General features: G+C 43.3%; 1 protein-coding gene across 11 annotated transcripts in view; it reads right to left on the reverse strand.

Annotated features, from left to right (window-relative positions):
- MYO3B (myosin IIIB) overlaps positions 1–15,783 on the reverse strand; it is a 486,811-nt gene that overhangs the window by 391,066 nt on the left and 79,962 nt on the right. The window contains exon 1 of one of the 11 annotated variants that reach the window (XM_070803516.1): positions 4,326–6,703. The exons of the other annotated variants lie outside the window; for them this stretch is intronic. Within the exon in view, the coding sequence (XP_070659617.1) occupies positions 4,326–4,351 (26 nt within the window). The 5' untranslated portion in view covers positions 4,352–6,703. Of the gene's footprint in view, positions 1–4,325; positions 6,704–15,783 lie in introns of those variants that run through there. 11 annotated transcript variants of the gene reach the window in all.

Raw genomic sequence — 15,783 nt, forward strand, 5'->3', positions numbered from 1 at the left:
ATCACCAGCGGAACTAAGCTATAAAACATTTCCATCACTCTAAAGAGCTGCCTGGTGCTTCTTTGCAGTCCACCTCTCCCAGCTTCCCCTATGCCTTTCAGTTTTGATTCTACAGAATAATTTCCTGAATGCTGTGCAGCATCCTTAGTGCCTAATGCTAGTTCATTCGTTATTTACTAATACCAGGATACAAAGAATACAAAAGGGAGAACCCTTAGCTTCCCTCAGAAACCCCCCAGAGATGCACTCGTTAAAGCTCTTCTGTTTGCACTGAAAAAAATGTTTCAAATAGCTCGAGGAGTTTTATGTAAGGCCATGCTGCTGCTGCTAAGTCGCTTCAGACGTGTCCGACTCTGTGCGACCCCATAGATGGCAGCCCACCAGGCTCCCCTGTCTCTGGGATTCTCCAGGCAAGAACTCTGGAGTGGGTTGCCATTTCCTTCTCCAATGCATGGAAGTGAAAACTGAAAGTGAAGTCGCTCAGTTGTGTCCGACTCTTGGCGACCCCATGGATTGTGCAGTCCGTGGGATTTTCCAGGCAAGAGTACTGGAGTGGGGTGCCATTGCCTTCTCCAATGTAAGGCCATAGTACTCCAATAAACCTGAGAACACAAAATTACATTCAGACAGGCCAGGCTCTCCCATCCTGTGCCATTGCCTTCTCTACATGTTGCCTCACCAGCTCCTAAAGTCAGCCCAGTTCTCTTCTCTATCTCACGCATGCACCCTCCACCCGCACCCCACCTTTCCTCCAGCTGGTTCTACTAATTCATCTTGAAATACGACCATTCTGGTCATCCCAGTCATCCCAGTCCCAACTCTTTCCCACTTCTCAGCTCATATACTGCTATAGTCTGAATGAGTACTTCCCCTCAAAATTCGTATGTTGAAACCTAGTCCCTAATGTGTTGCTATTTAGATGTGGGGCCTGTGGAAGATGATTAAGTCATGAGAGCAGAATTCTGACGAACGGGACTAGTGCCCTTTTGAAAAGGATCCCAGAGAGCTCTCTCACCCCTTCTTCCATGTAGGGACACAATTCCTTGTTCCTATCTATGAACAAGGAAATGGATTCTCACCAGACACCATTGTCATTCATAAGCCAACCAGCCTATATGGATTATACCACCAAATGGAATGTCTCCATGTCTCAGTTAAACTTTCTAAGAGAGGAAATCTGATTGGCCCAGCACCACACTATGCCTTCCACAGCCACTTTCCTCATTCAATCAAAGTGGAGTCTACAGGCCTCTTATTATCAACTATGGTTCATGAAATTGGGGTCATTTCAAGCTTGCGAATGCCTTACTCTGGGAATAGGCAATTGTCACAAAAAGTATTTCTAGCATTATGTGATAAAAATACATGAGTCCAATCTTTTATATGTTGAAGAAGTTTTCACAAAGGAGGTGATATATGAGCTGGGTTTTAAAGCCCACGTAGTTGGGCTTCCCTGGTAGCTCAGATGGTATAGAATCTGCCTGCAATGCAGGAGACCCAAGTTTAATTGAGTAGCTCCCCTAGAGGAGGGGATGGCAACCCGCTCCAGTACTCTTTTCTGGAGAATTCCATGGACAGAGGAGCCTAGTGGGCTACAGTCTATGGGATGGCAGAGTCAGACACAAGTGAGCAACTAACACTTTCACCATGTAATTAGGGGTAGAGCCCAAGGGGAATGTGGAGTATGTGAGAACAAATGGGCAATGAGCATTCTAGGCTAAGGATACAGTATGTGAAAAACATAAAGAACTAGGAAAGCACATGTCTTCCATAGGAAGCTTAATTTGATATTATTGGAGAGCAAGGTGCATTTGGGCAGTGTCAGGAAAAAAGTTGGAACCAGAATATGAAGGGCCTTACAGGCTATAGCAAGAGATCTGGATTTCATCCTATGGGCAATCATGGGTCATTCAGAGATTTGAGGCAAAATGAAGATCCTAAGTTTGTTAGGATATCATACAGCAAGGACCCAGAGTTTCAGAATTTTCAGATCCCTGTATCTGCCTCTAGTTCTCAAGAAAGAAATGCAGGAGGACTGCTCTGGGCTTCTCTGTTAATTATCAGGCTTTCACCCCAAGGCCCTGGATGATCAGTACATCAGACAGGTGAGACTTCAGAGAGCTGAGTAGATCCCTTTTGCTTTGGGTCCAGACAGCCCTCAGGCTTACACCAAAAGCAGACTGAATACCCTCTCTGGATCTTTCTTAGAGACCAACTTTTGAATCTTGACCCTCCTGATTCTAAGTTTTATGTGGCCAATAAAGTTGATCCTGGGGAAAACACATATACCACCCCCCCCCCAAAAAAAAAAAAAAATTCACCATCTAAAAGAAAAGGAAGAAAGATCAGTTAATCAGGATTCCTTCCCATAATGGCTAACACACACACACACATACACACACACCCACTACCAAAGTCTTACTGCATCCACAGCCTGGGGCTGTTCTTCATAGGTGAGTGGAGTAAAGGGAGGAAACCTGGGGTCCCTCTAGTGTTAAGCCCTCCACTGGTGACAAGATGAAATCGGCTTTTCATTAAGAAGGCAGTAATGTGGAGAAAGGATTGGAGAGGTTGACTTGAAGGTAGGAAGACCAGTTGGGAGGGGCTGCTCCAGCTCAAGTCAGGGTCCATGAGGGCCTGTCCCAGGGCAGTAGAGGGCTTGGAAAGCAGTCAAGGAGCAATGGCCCATCCAGGTGTTTTCAAACCTTTGGGAGCATCAGAATAGGCCACAGTATTTGTAAAAACACACATTGGGGGTCTACTTTCAGTTTCTGATTCAGTAGGTCTGGGGTAGGGCCTGTGAATTTGTATTTCAGACAGGCTCCCAAGTGATGCTGATGCTATTGGTTCAGGGGCCAAGTTTTAAGAACCATTGGAAAAGAACCATTCTGTGTGCTAAATCAAAAATGCACTGTTCTCTCATTTTAGAAAAATAAGTCACTTGTGCTAGTGGCATTAAGATAAAATGCAGAAAAATAACAGTCCCTTACCAGTTATCCAGCATCTGCAAGATGCCTAGACACAAAGAGCTATTTTCATTGTTATGTACAGAAACCCAGGTGCACACAACCACCCAAATCTACCAGTTCTCACTCCAGACTCAGAGGCTACATTCAAAACAACTTGAAAATGCAAAAGCCATTTTTAAGCAAGGTTTCCAAATCACATTGTAGGTAGTAATAGAATAAGTACTGGTTTTAAAGTAAGAACTCCTTAAATTTGGTTTCTTTGTGGTAGAAATTCTCATCAGTGTAGTTCAGTTGCTCAGTTGTGTCCGACTCTTTGCGATATCATGGACTGTAGCACGCCAGACTTCCCTGTCCATCACCAACTCCCGGAGCTTGCTCAAAGTCAAGTTCATCAAGTCTGCGATGTCATTCAACCATCTCATCCTCTGTCATCCCCTCCTCCTCCTGCCTTCAAACTTTCCCAGCATCAGGGTCTTTTCAAATGAGTCAGTTCTTCGCATCAGGTGGCCAAAGGATTGGAGTTTCAGCTTCAGCATCACTCCTTCCAATCAACATTCAGGACTGATTTCCTTTGGATGGACTGGTTGGATCTCCTTGCAGTCCAAGGGACTCTTAAGAGTCTTCTCCAACACCACACTTCAAAAGCATCAATTCTTTGGTGGTCAGCCTTCTTTATGGTCCAACTCTCACATCCATACATGACTATCGGAAAAACCATAGTTTTGACTAGATGGACCTCTGTTGTTAAATTTGTTGGTTGTTGTTAAATTTGGTTTCTTTGTAGTAAAAATTCTCATTATGACTGTTAGCAATTTTTGAGACCAGACTAGTAGCATTATTACATCACTTTTCATAACATTGCTTAAGGAATTTCTGGGTTCACTGAAAGTTAAAATGGTTATTACTTTCAGTGATTCTCAGCATTAGGACATGTTGTACTCCATCTACTGGGCCACACCTCACACAAGCAGAAGCTGCAGATGGAGGAGGTTAAAAGAATCAAATAACAAAGCATCAACTTTGCTAGGCCACCTCCCTTCATAATTTAGACCCTTCTGTTGGAGATTTGAAAATATATTCTAGACAGATGACATGTTAAGAGAATCATTTCATGGTTCAGTGTCCTCTCAGTGTGATTTATCTCTATCTGCAGACACCAGAGGCCCCCATTTAAGAGATTTATGAGCTACCTGTACAATTCTATTTCGTTGAAAGGAAATGTATGCATTATTGAAAAACAAAATGAAACTATTTAAGATTATGCCACTTTCCAATTAGAGGGTTTAGAAACAAAACCTTTATATTCCCTGTTGCCTACTCATTTCTTTATCCCATTAACAAATCCTAAAATAATACCTTGAGGAAAACGGCAAAGTCCTCATTTCTGAATTCTTGGACCTGGACTTGAAGTTTCGAAACCTGGATGTGAATTACAAATCACTACTTAGTAGCAATCTTTATGGGCTTCAGTTTCCATATTTAGAAAATAAGTATAACACTTCCTTCCAGGGTCTGAGAATTAAGGAGAGAATACATGCCGGGGTCCTGCCCCGGCTGATCCAGGGTATTCGAAGAGGGGACGGCGTCGGCGACCTATTTATTTAAATATTTTATCAAAGATATAAAGAGTAATAGGATGAGGATAGCTCAGTAGGAAAATTCAGTGGAGAAAAGAGGCTGAGTAGCTTGGTTTACGCAGGAGACCAATAAAACTTCAAGACAAGAAGTTTGCACCACTTACGTAGGCCGCAGGCGTCCTTCCGTTCTCCCGAAGGAGAGGAGACACTGAGGCCTCCCCGGTCGGATCTTAGAAGCCCAGGCATAATTAGTAAGCATGGTGGGTTCCGCGCTCCAGATGGAGACTCAGCCAGAGTGAGAGAGAGAGCGACATGGGGAGACCAGTATTTCGAGAAACTGATCCCAATTCTTTATTTTCCAGAGTCTGTTTTTATACACTGAGATGTTATACAAAAGTCATGCGGGGTCAGCAGTCCTGACTTTTATCAAAGTCAGGTGCTTCATACAAATGTATACAGAGGTCTTAGGGGTGTTACATCATCTTCTGGCCAGGGGGGCCTGCTGACAATTTACGACCCTCTCCTTGTGACAGCGGTCAGTCAATCAGGACACTTATTTCTCCAGGGCTGATTATTCTCAAAACAGACGCCACCCAAATAAAGTTACATTCCTACAGGGTGAGGGTGTAGTGGGTTTTAGTTAAGGAAAGAATTTACTTAGCCTAAGGTCTAACGTGATTAATATCAAAGGTTAATTCTATATATTCATTAATGTGTATAAGGGCAGGGGATATGGAGACTTAGCAACAAACATTGGCTCAACAAATGAAAAACCCTTCACCAACACAATTTCTAATTAGCCCATTATACTTATAGTTTTCTAACTTCTCTAAAGAACCTGTTTTTAGAGGGTTTAAAGCATCTTGTGCCTCTCACGGTTGGGAGGCTGTGAGCAATCACATGTGGCCGGACGAGCCTGTCAGGCAGGCTAGAGAACCTTCAGAGGAGTTTGTAGGTTAAAACACTTATCACGCCCAGGAATTATTATAAACTGGAGCTCTAAGTTAACTCCTTCTCCAAAAGAGGTGGTGGGGGACAGCCCCCCGTAAAGTCAGAGGTGTAGGTGAGAGCACAAAGTAGTAAAGTAGGCAGGCTCTGGTTATGGGGGCAGATGCTCGAGGAGTTCCAGGGGGACTCCTGAGGCTCGATCCCGCCTTTGCGTATGTCGAGCCTCCTTCCTCATGACCTTTGTCACGGGCGGAGTACCTCACTCTGGCCCCCAACAAATACATATGGATACAGTGTGTATAGGGAGAAGTGTTAAACAACTCCATGGTTGTAGAACTAGTCTTAGCCCCTGCCTTGGAAAGATCCCCTGGAAAGGGAATGGCTACCCAACTCCAGTATTCTTGCCTGGAGACCCCCATGGACAAAGAGCCTGGCAGGCTACAATCCATGGGGTCACAAAGAGTCAGACTCGACTAAGCAACAACACTTTCACTTTTCAAAGCAGGACCAATAGCTGTGAAGGTCCTAATCTTCAGTACTTTAGACCCCAAACCTGCAGCAGCATCACTATCACATGAGATTTGCTAAGAAATGCAAATTCTTCCTGCTCAGACCTCCTGAATCAGAAATCTGGCAACGGAGCTCAGCAATGTTTTAACAAGTGCTGCAGGTGATTCTAAAGCTGTGAGAATTCAAGTGCCAAAGTGTATTTTTATTCTGATCTTGATAGATATTAATAAACTGCCCTCCAAAAGGTTTTACCAATATTCCCATCAAAAACGGTGATGACTGTTTCCCCACATTCTCACCAAGGTTTGTTATTGCCTGTCTTTCCCAGTTTTACAAACCTGATGAGTGAAAAAAAAAGTTATAGTATAATCACACATTACATGTAAGGGGCAAGGGGTGGTGAAACACAAGTTCTAAAGTGGTGAGAAGAAAACCATGGATAGACAAAATTACCTTCAAAGATCTTTTAGGAAAAATGCTAGTTTGATGACCTACACACCCACTCCAACTACAGACAACTCAGCCAGCTTTTTCCCTAGGTTATCTCTGGGGCTCTGGATGAAATCTGGGGGAACTTGTCATATGAAAAGTACACATAATACCAGACTCACACTGTATAAAGGAATCTCTCACATTAAGAAGCATTAATGAGATATGTGACTACCTGAGCAAACGCAGGTTTTTCTCCCCCTACCCCCAGTCCCCCACAGCTCGCATCTTACTTTCAGAGCAGAGCCGGATGCAGGTAACTTTCATGCCCTATGAAGCAGTTCAAGTGTGTGCTGCTGCTGCTGCTGCTAAGTCGCTTCAGCCGTGTCCGACTCTGTGCGACCCCATAGACGGCAGCCCACCAGGTTCTGCCGTCCCTGGGATTCTCCAGGCAAGAACACTGGAGTGGGTTGCCATATTTTCTTGATTTTGCTACCAAAATGCAAGTCCGTGTCCCCAGTACACAGCGAGGCCAAACAATGTCAAAACATCAGAGTTTGGAACAGAGAAAGGTTTGTTGCAGGGTCATGCCAGGAGATGGGTGGTTCGTGCCCTAAAAAAAACCCCAAACTCCTTGAAAGCTGTTAGCAAAGATGTTTTCTAGGAAAGGTGAGGGAGGGCATGGTTAGTTGTTGCAACTTCCTGATGTCAGATGTTTGGGCTTGAAGGTCAGGTCATGGTCATGACCATAAATCTCCAAACAAATACTATTCTCTGTTCTGACAAGAAAGGGTGAGGTCCCAGGGCACAACTTTCTCCTTCAAGGTCCAGGTCCTGGCTAAGAGCAAGCTGATCTCAGTTGGTGGCTCCCTGAGGGCCAGGTCCCCAGATCCTGCCCAGCTGTCATTGCTGAGGAAGCCAGGAGCCCAGAATCTAGCTGGCTCTCAGGTTCTTCGGGCTGCCTGATGGGCCCCACAGACTGCGTCCCTTGCAAACGGCCACTGCCATTAGGTCTCAGTGGCAGGGATGGGGAGAGGTTCACCTCTGCCTCAATGCCCCAGTGATGGCTCCAGAGCCCTACAGGACACAGCCCCCAGACTGTTCCCTGGGACCCCCAGGCTCACCCAAGGCTGGGTGAGCTGGAGGGTGGTGGGAGAAGTCCTGTATGTTCCTCTTATCTCATTCTCTGACGACCACCAGTCCACTGACTGTTGGCTGAATAGGCCACTAACGGTCACTTACTGACCGTTGCTCGCTTAGGGGAGGGACCTATTGCAGCACTGACCAATGGCTGAGCAGGACCACTAACGGTTGCTAATTGACAGTTGCCCACTTGGGGGTGGGGCCCCCTGAGGGGCCTAGCTGAGTGTGGCGGTGCTGTATTACAATTTGGACAGTTTGAGCACATTTCCATGTTTCAGTGGCCATTTGTATTTCTTCTGTGGAATGCCAATGTCTATTCTTCAACGTTTCTTCAATTGAACTGTCTCTTATTTGAAGGGGTTCTTTATATATTTTGCTATGTGTAATCAGTCACTAACTTGTGTCTGACACTTTTCCAACCTCATGGACTGTAGCCTGCCAAGGTCCTCTGTCCATGAGGATTTTCCTGTCAATAATACTAGAGTGGTTTGCCATGTCCTTCTCCAGGGGATCTTCCTGACCCAGGAACTGAACGCCCGTCTCTTGCATCTCCTGCATTGGCAGGCAGATTCTTCACCATTGTGCCACCTGGGAAGCCCCTTTATAGATTATAGATATTAATTTTTTATGTTATATATGTTACAAAAATTTTCCTTCCACCTCAGTATTGCTCATTGGTACTCCTTTATACACTATATTATTTACCTGTTTCATATGTCTTCCTAACTAGATGATTGTATGAGTGAAGAACAGTGAATATGTCTTACATTTTAAAATGTATCTCATCCCCTCCAGCCATCAATTTTATAATAGAGTTACCAACAGCAAAATATTCAATAAAGGGACTCTCCTGGTGGTCCAGTGGCTAAGACTCCAAACACCCAATGCAGGGGGCGTGGATTCAATCCCTGGTCAGGGAACTAGATCCCACATGCCACAAAGATCCTGTGAGCAACTTAGACCTGGTGTAGCAAATAAATATTTTAAAATATTCAATATATTGAATGAATTACTATAGAGAAAAGCCAAGTTTTAAGCATAAACCCCGGATTACTCAAAATTCAATTTAATATTTAAATTAACTATTCACTTAAATATTTCAATTAACAGTTCCTGTTATGATTCCTTCTTTTAAACACCTTGTCAACCATTTAACACTATTACCATCAGAAGAAACCTGTTAAGAACAATATACAGCTATTCAAAGTTCTTATCGACCTTCCTTGAATTTCTGACTCTGTGGATGAGAATCTGTTATGAACTAAGAAGTATGAATTCACTATAGATTCCTAGTTATTATGACCTTTACATAGAATTTAGAACTTTCTTCTCTCACTTGTGTCAGTTCTTCTACTCTCCCGTATGACAGAGAAAAAGATGATGAACATGTTACTACATACAGAAAACTGACTTTTTCTTGAAACAAAATTGTTAAGAAATAGATGAGACATATGCAAGCCATAGAAAGGATTACTTTAAAACATTCTAAAACAAGTCATAATTTCTGGTAAGTCATCCTACAAAAATATAATTAGCTTATAACAATAAACCAACTTGATTGGTTATCTGGAAATCCATTTGTTTAACTCAGGGAGTATACCAAGAAATAACATGAATTAAAGTTAGCTTAAAAAATTAAAATGAGATGCCTTATTGACTTCAGTTGTGCTCCTGTTTTATAGCCAGGTGGGGGTTTAATCTATCAGTCTAGAAAATCCAAAAATTAATCTCCTATTAGGCTAAACCACTAGAGAGCTATACATGTGAACTGTACTGTTTTATTAATTTTGACCTAATTTTCCTTTATAGTCATAATGTCAATTTACATTGAAAAATTGTTGTTGGATTTACCATGAATATGATAGTGAAAACATTGTTTACTATGCTACCTGTCTTGAGCACACTGCATTTGTTTTTAATTTTTTAAACATTGCAAATCATGTAGCTGATTGTATTTTGCTGTTTGCCTTGAGAGTTAGGAAACTCAGAAACAAATGTACGGGCCAAAGGTAAATAAGAAAGCATGGTACACAGTTTGTTTATCAGCCTCCCCTTGGCTTAATCTTTTTCCTAGCTTTGTTTTCCATCCATACTAAATTCCTTCCCTCATGTGTTTTCATCTTGTTACAAAGTCTGCGTTTTCTTAAATACTTTTTGGAATAGCCACGTGATGAAGAGATGGGTATCTAACTAGAGAGAAGAGAGAGATCAAGGTACAAGGGTGGACGCTAAAAGTAAGCCCTCAGCAGAGTCACAGATTTTCTTCAAGCCGAAATCTGGCATTACCTGGGCCATAATTCAGAAGACTAAAGTACTTTAACTCCCTGGTTATCTCTTTACCCTGAAACCCCTTGTTGGGAGATCTCTGACCTTGCAGCTCCTTCACTTTGTGTCCTGGCTCCTGCTTGGCCTGCCCTTGCCTGCCTCCTGCTTGTGACTACCCCACACCTTGGCCTGGGGACCTGGGGGCTCTGGCTCTGTTCCTAATGACTCTAATTTGCTGATTTTGGCTCAACTACACTATAATTACTCCAAATTCACCTATGATGTAGGGCTTTTTTTTTTTTTTTTAATCACATTTACCTTCCAAATTATGCAGGAAAGTGCTTTCTTTTAGAATCTTTTTGGAATGCATGAATCTTTTCAGAGCTTTGGAAACTCCAGTGGTGTGATTTATAGGCAAAATTTCATAGTACTCTGAAATTAAGGCCAAGCCTTAAAAATCTAGAAGAGCTTCAAATTCTTTAAGTGTTTGTCTCCAACCAGAGAGACACTTTGAAAGGTGAGAGGACAAGAGACCTCTGTATCAGGAGGCAAGAAAAGTTAAAGAGATGGAGTCCTGTTATGAAAGCCAACCTCAACAGCTTTCTGGTTCATAATCACAGCATTCTAAATATGAATCTGTAAAATGTTAAGAAGCCTTTTAAAAGCCCTGCCCTCATCAATTATCTCCTCTCACATGGCATCATCCACCTCTCTTCCTGCCCTTCTGTTTAACCTGATTTTCCCACATGACAGTCCCTTTCACTTTATTTCCCCCTTCACTGCCAAGCTGTGCTCACTGCCCTCAAATTCACTTACAGCTTAACTTCTGCCACTGGCTTTTGCTAATCACCTTGCTTCTGCTCTCTCCCAAAGTCAGGCAGTCATCAAAAGTTTCTTAAATGTCAAATTCAACAGACATCCTCTTCTCTATTTTCATTGTATTTATCCTCTAAGTGCATGTGACAGTAGTAATAATAATAGCTATTATTTATTGAGCACTTACCACAACCCACTCCAGTATTCTTGCCTGGAGAATCCCATGGACGGAGGAACCTGGTGGGCTACAGTCCACGGGGTCGCAAAGATTCGGACATGACTAAGCGACTTCACTTTCACTTACCACATGCCAGGGCACTTTGCCATATCATCTCTCCCTTAGCTCTTCCAATGTTAGCATCCAATAACACTGATATTATCTCAGCTAAGGGAATTCACATAACTTACCCCAAAGCACACTACCATCAGTGGAGGATCCAGGATTCAAATTCAGGAATGTCTGTGTGGTGGATTAGAGATGGCTGCAAACTCTCTGCCAGTCCTCTCTCAGGTAGAGTCTATTTTCCTCCCCTTGAATCTGGGTTGGTGCTGTGATTTGTTCTGACCCATAGAATGTGGCAGAAGGGATGTGTGCAACTTCCATGGCAGGGCCTTATAAGATCTGCAGGTATCCTTTCATGCACTGGGAACTTGGTCACCACTCGGGAAGTCTGACAACCCCAAGACGAGACTGCCACACTGTGAGGCAGCTGGTGGATAGAGGAGGCCATGTAGGAGCCCAGGGCATGTAAGTGAAGAAAGACTCCTCTGATCCTTCTGGCCTAGTCAACTGCTAGCTGAATGCAGCAGTTGAGCCAATGCTCCAGCTGACTCTCACTATGTGGAGCAAAAAACCTACCTACCCAAGTCCCACCTGAATTCCTGACCCACAGAATCATGATACATCATCAACTGTTATTCAAGCCACTAGGCATTCAGCCAACTAAGTATTAGAGTTGATTGTTACATAGCAATAAATAACCAAAGAAGTCTGATATAAAAGCCTCTGCCACTTGGCCTCTCTAATATTCACTTTCTCCTACTTTCCTTGAACAAATTTCTATTTTCAGACTTATTTGATGATACATCTACACACTCAGTTACCTCAAAGTTATGTTATTTAAAAAAAAGCCTGAACACATAGCATATAATTTGGTCCCAGGTGCTATGACAGATATAAAGATTTAGAAAGTTGTAGTCCTATCCCTCAAATAGCCAATCAGAGAGAGAATCAAATACACAACTTGACGCTAATACACAAAGGAGTAAGTAAAGATGGATGCAACTGCGAGAACTTGACATGGGAAAAGCCTGGGTTCAGGCTTCTGACAGGAACCCTCAGATTAATAGGGAGGCGTCAGCGCATGACTGAGGGAAGCATGCCTGGGGAAGGATCAGCCTTGATTTCTACCTGCCGACAATGCGCCACAAGCATCAGCAAGTTCTGACACCTGCCCTTGCCCCCTCGCCTCTCTCCTTGTCTTGTGCTGACTTGCTTGGCCCTGGCACAGCCTCTGCATGCCCTCCTTACCCCTATTTTCTCCAGTTCATCCTTACTCTGTCTCTAGAGGTATCTTTCTAAAACAGGGGACATACTTGTCACTGTTCTCCTAAAGGCAATGGCTTCCCAGTTCTCTGCAGTCCCAAGAAACCACTCAAAATAGCCATCAAGACCCTGAGCACAGGGTTCTCCAGTCACTTTCGAGTCCCATCTTTCATGCTCACAACGCTCGACCTGGACCCACTTTTGCACTGTGTTTCCTCTGCTCATGCTCTCACTTCACTTCTGAAGTAGCACTTCATCCATCCATCACAGATGTACAAATCCAGCCCTCCCTAGGTCTCCTCAGTCAAAATCATCTCCATACCCTTTACACCCTCCCTCCATCTGCCTTAGGTGTACTCTTCCTTACATGTGTGTGTGTGTGCATGCACTCAGTTGTGGCTGACTCTCGGCGACCCCATAGACTGTAGCCCACCAGGTTCCTCTGTCTATGGAATTTCCCACACAAGAAAACTAGATGGGTTGCAATTTCCTTCTCCAGGGGACCTTCCCTACCAGTCTCTTGTGTTTCCTGCATTGGCAGGCAGGTTCTTTACCAGCTGAGCCACCAAGGAAGTCTTTCCTAACATGAAAGTGAAGTCACTCAGTCGTGTCCAACTCTTAGCGACCTCATGGACTGAAGCCTACCAGGCTTCTCTGTCCATGGGATTTTCCAGGCAATAGTACTGGAGTGGGTTGCCATTGCCTTCTCCAATTCCTAACATGAGGGAGTTTTAAATAGATTGTGAGCTCCCGAGGGCCATGTCAAGGCTGTATATTGTCACCCTGCTTATTAAACTTATATGCAGAGAATATCATGAGAAATGCTGGGCTGGATGTAGCACAAACTGGAATCAAGGTTGCTGGGAGAAATATCAATAACGTCAGATATTCAGATGACACCACCCTTATGGCAGAAAGTGAAGAAGAACTAAAGAGCCTCTTGATGAAAGTGTAAGAGGAGACTGAAAAAGTTGGCTTGAAACTCAACATTCAGAAAACTAAGATCATGGCATCTGGTCCCATCACTTTATGGCAAATAGATGGGGAAACAATGGAAACAGTGACAGACTTTATTTTTTTGGGCTCCAAAATGACTGCAGATGGTGACTGCAGCCATGAAATTAAAAGATGCTTGCTCCTTGGAAGAAAAGTTATGACCAACCTAGACAGCATATTAAAAAGCAGAGACATTACTTTGCCAACAAAGGTCTGTCTAGTTAAAGCTATGGTTTTTCTAGTAGTCATGTATGCATGTGAGAGTTGGACTATAAATAAAGCTGAGCACCAAAGAATTGATACTTTTGAACTGTGGTATTGGAGAAGACTCTTGAGAGTCCCTTGGACTGCAAGGAGATCAAACCAATCAATCCTAAAGGAAATCGGTCCTGAATGTTGATTGGAAGGACTGATGCTGAAGCTGAAACTCCAATCCTTTGGCCACCTGATGTGAAGAACTGACTCATTTGAAAAGACCCTGATGCTGGGAAAGATTGAAGGCAGGTGGAGAAGGGGACAACAGAGGATGAGATGGTTGGATGGCATCACCAACTTGATGGACATGAGTTTGAGTAAACTCCAGGAGTTGGTGATAAACAGGGAAGCCTGGCATGCTGCAGTTCATGGGGTTGCAAAGAGTTGGACATGACTGAACTACTGAACTGAACTGAACTGAAGGCAAATGCTCTTCCTGGCTGATCAATTCATTTCCACAGGTTTGAGCAATCCTTCACACATTGTAGGTGCTTATATACTTATAGTTAATTGATGGTATCCCAAACACTTTTGTCTTTAATTTCAAGCTTTGATTAAACCTGCCAAATCTATTTTATTCTTACATTTTTATTCTCAACCCCAAAGATACAGATTAACAACCAAGATTATCAAATCATCCCAGGTGGGATGCAACAATGCTATATGTAATAGCACCAGCCGCCACCAGGCATGCTTCTCTAGAAAGTATTTTTCATACTGCATACACTTTGTAATGAAAGACCACATTGTGCACATACTGCACACCACAGTCTCATGTGTGCATACTGGAATGCCCTATTTATAACACTCACAGATACAAACGACTACTGAAATTTAGAAAACGTATCCTTTATCTCCTTCTTCAGTTACCAGCTCATTTTTCCTGCTCCATTTAGAGCTAACTTATCAAAAGAGTTGTCTATAATCACTATCTCAACTTCCCTTCCGTTTATGAAACGTTTTATTATGTAATATATCATGTATAATCTAACACTAGTATAACCACTACCCAGCTCAAGAAACAGAATATTGATATCATCTGAGACTCTACTCCACTTTGGTTTTTATCCCCATAACTCCATCGAAACAGGTCTTGACCGGGTCACAGTTTCCTCCAGGTCATCAGATTCAATAGGCAGTTCTCAACCAGTATCTTACTTGACTCATGAGCACTTTATACATCTTGATCATCCTCTCCCCTAACCCTTCCTTCTCTGGTTTCTGGAAATCACCCTCTTTTAGTCCCCCTCTTGTCTCAGTGCCATTCCTTGTCAAACTCCTTTCCTGGTTTCTCTGCGTCTTTCCCATCTCTAAGTGTTGGAATCACCTTCAGGACCTCATACCTTCTTTATCTACACCCACTGGTAAAGAATCCACCTGCAATGCAGAAAACACAGGAGACATGGGTTTGATTCCTGGGTCAGGAAGATCCCCTGGAAGAGGAAATGGCAACCCACCTCAATATTCTTGTCTGGAAAATCCCATGGAGTGAGGAGCCTGGCAGGCTATAATTCAAAGGGTCACAAAGAGTTGGACATCAACACAAGCATGGAGGGACTGCCCAGGTAATGTCTACAAGACCTGTGATATTAAAAATCAAATGACTCCCATCTGATGACATCAGACCAGATGTCTCCACGGAGCTCCAGAGTCCTGCTTCTCACTGCTTGCTCAATAGCTCTACTTGGATGACAAATCTGCGTTTCAAACAGTGTCTGAAACAGAACTCTTAATTCTTGACTCCTCACCCCTGCTCACCAAATCAGCTCTTCCCACAACCATCTGCACCTCAGGAAATAACCTGTTTTCCAGTTTCTCCAGCCAGCTACTTTGAGGTTTTCACTATCTCCTCATTTTTTCTCATGTCTTACATCTAATCCATCAGCAATCCTTACAACTCCACCTTCCAATTACATCCATAATCCACCTACTTCTCACCACCTGCACTTTGGTCCCAGGTACCATTCTCCCTTACCTGAGTTATTACAGGTAAGACACCCTTACCTTCCTTGTTTCTCTACCTGAACTCCTACCTCCTTCCTTCCCTAACATTCCATTCTCCATATACTATCCAGAAGATTTCTTTAAACAAAAGTCATTTCATGTATCTTCTCTACCTCAAACTCTAATGGCTTTCCATCTCATTCATAAAAGAATTCAAAACCACTGCAGTAGCCTACAAGGCTCCGCATGATCTGTCCCCAACTCTCTCCCTCTCTACATCATCTCCTCCCTTCCCGCCTCCCTCTCACTCTCATTGTGCTCAGTTGGCTTCCTTCCTACGCAAAATGCATCTCCGGCTTCCCACCTCAGGAACTTCGCCTTTACT

Source organism: Bos indicus, chromosome 2, assembly GCF_029378745.1.
Source record: "Bos indicus isolate NIAB-ARS_2022 breed Sahiwal x Tharparkar chromosome 2, NIAB-ARS_B.indTharparkar_mat_pri_1.0, whole genome shotgun sequence".
In the NCBI taxonomy this organism is placed as follows: domain Eukaryota; kingdom Metazoa; phylum Chordata; class Mammalia; order Artiodactyla; family Bovidae; genus Bos; species Bos indicus.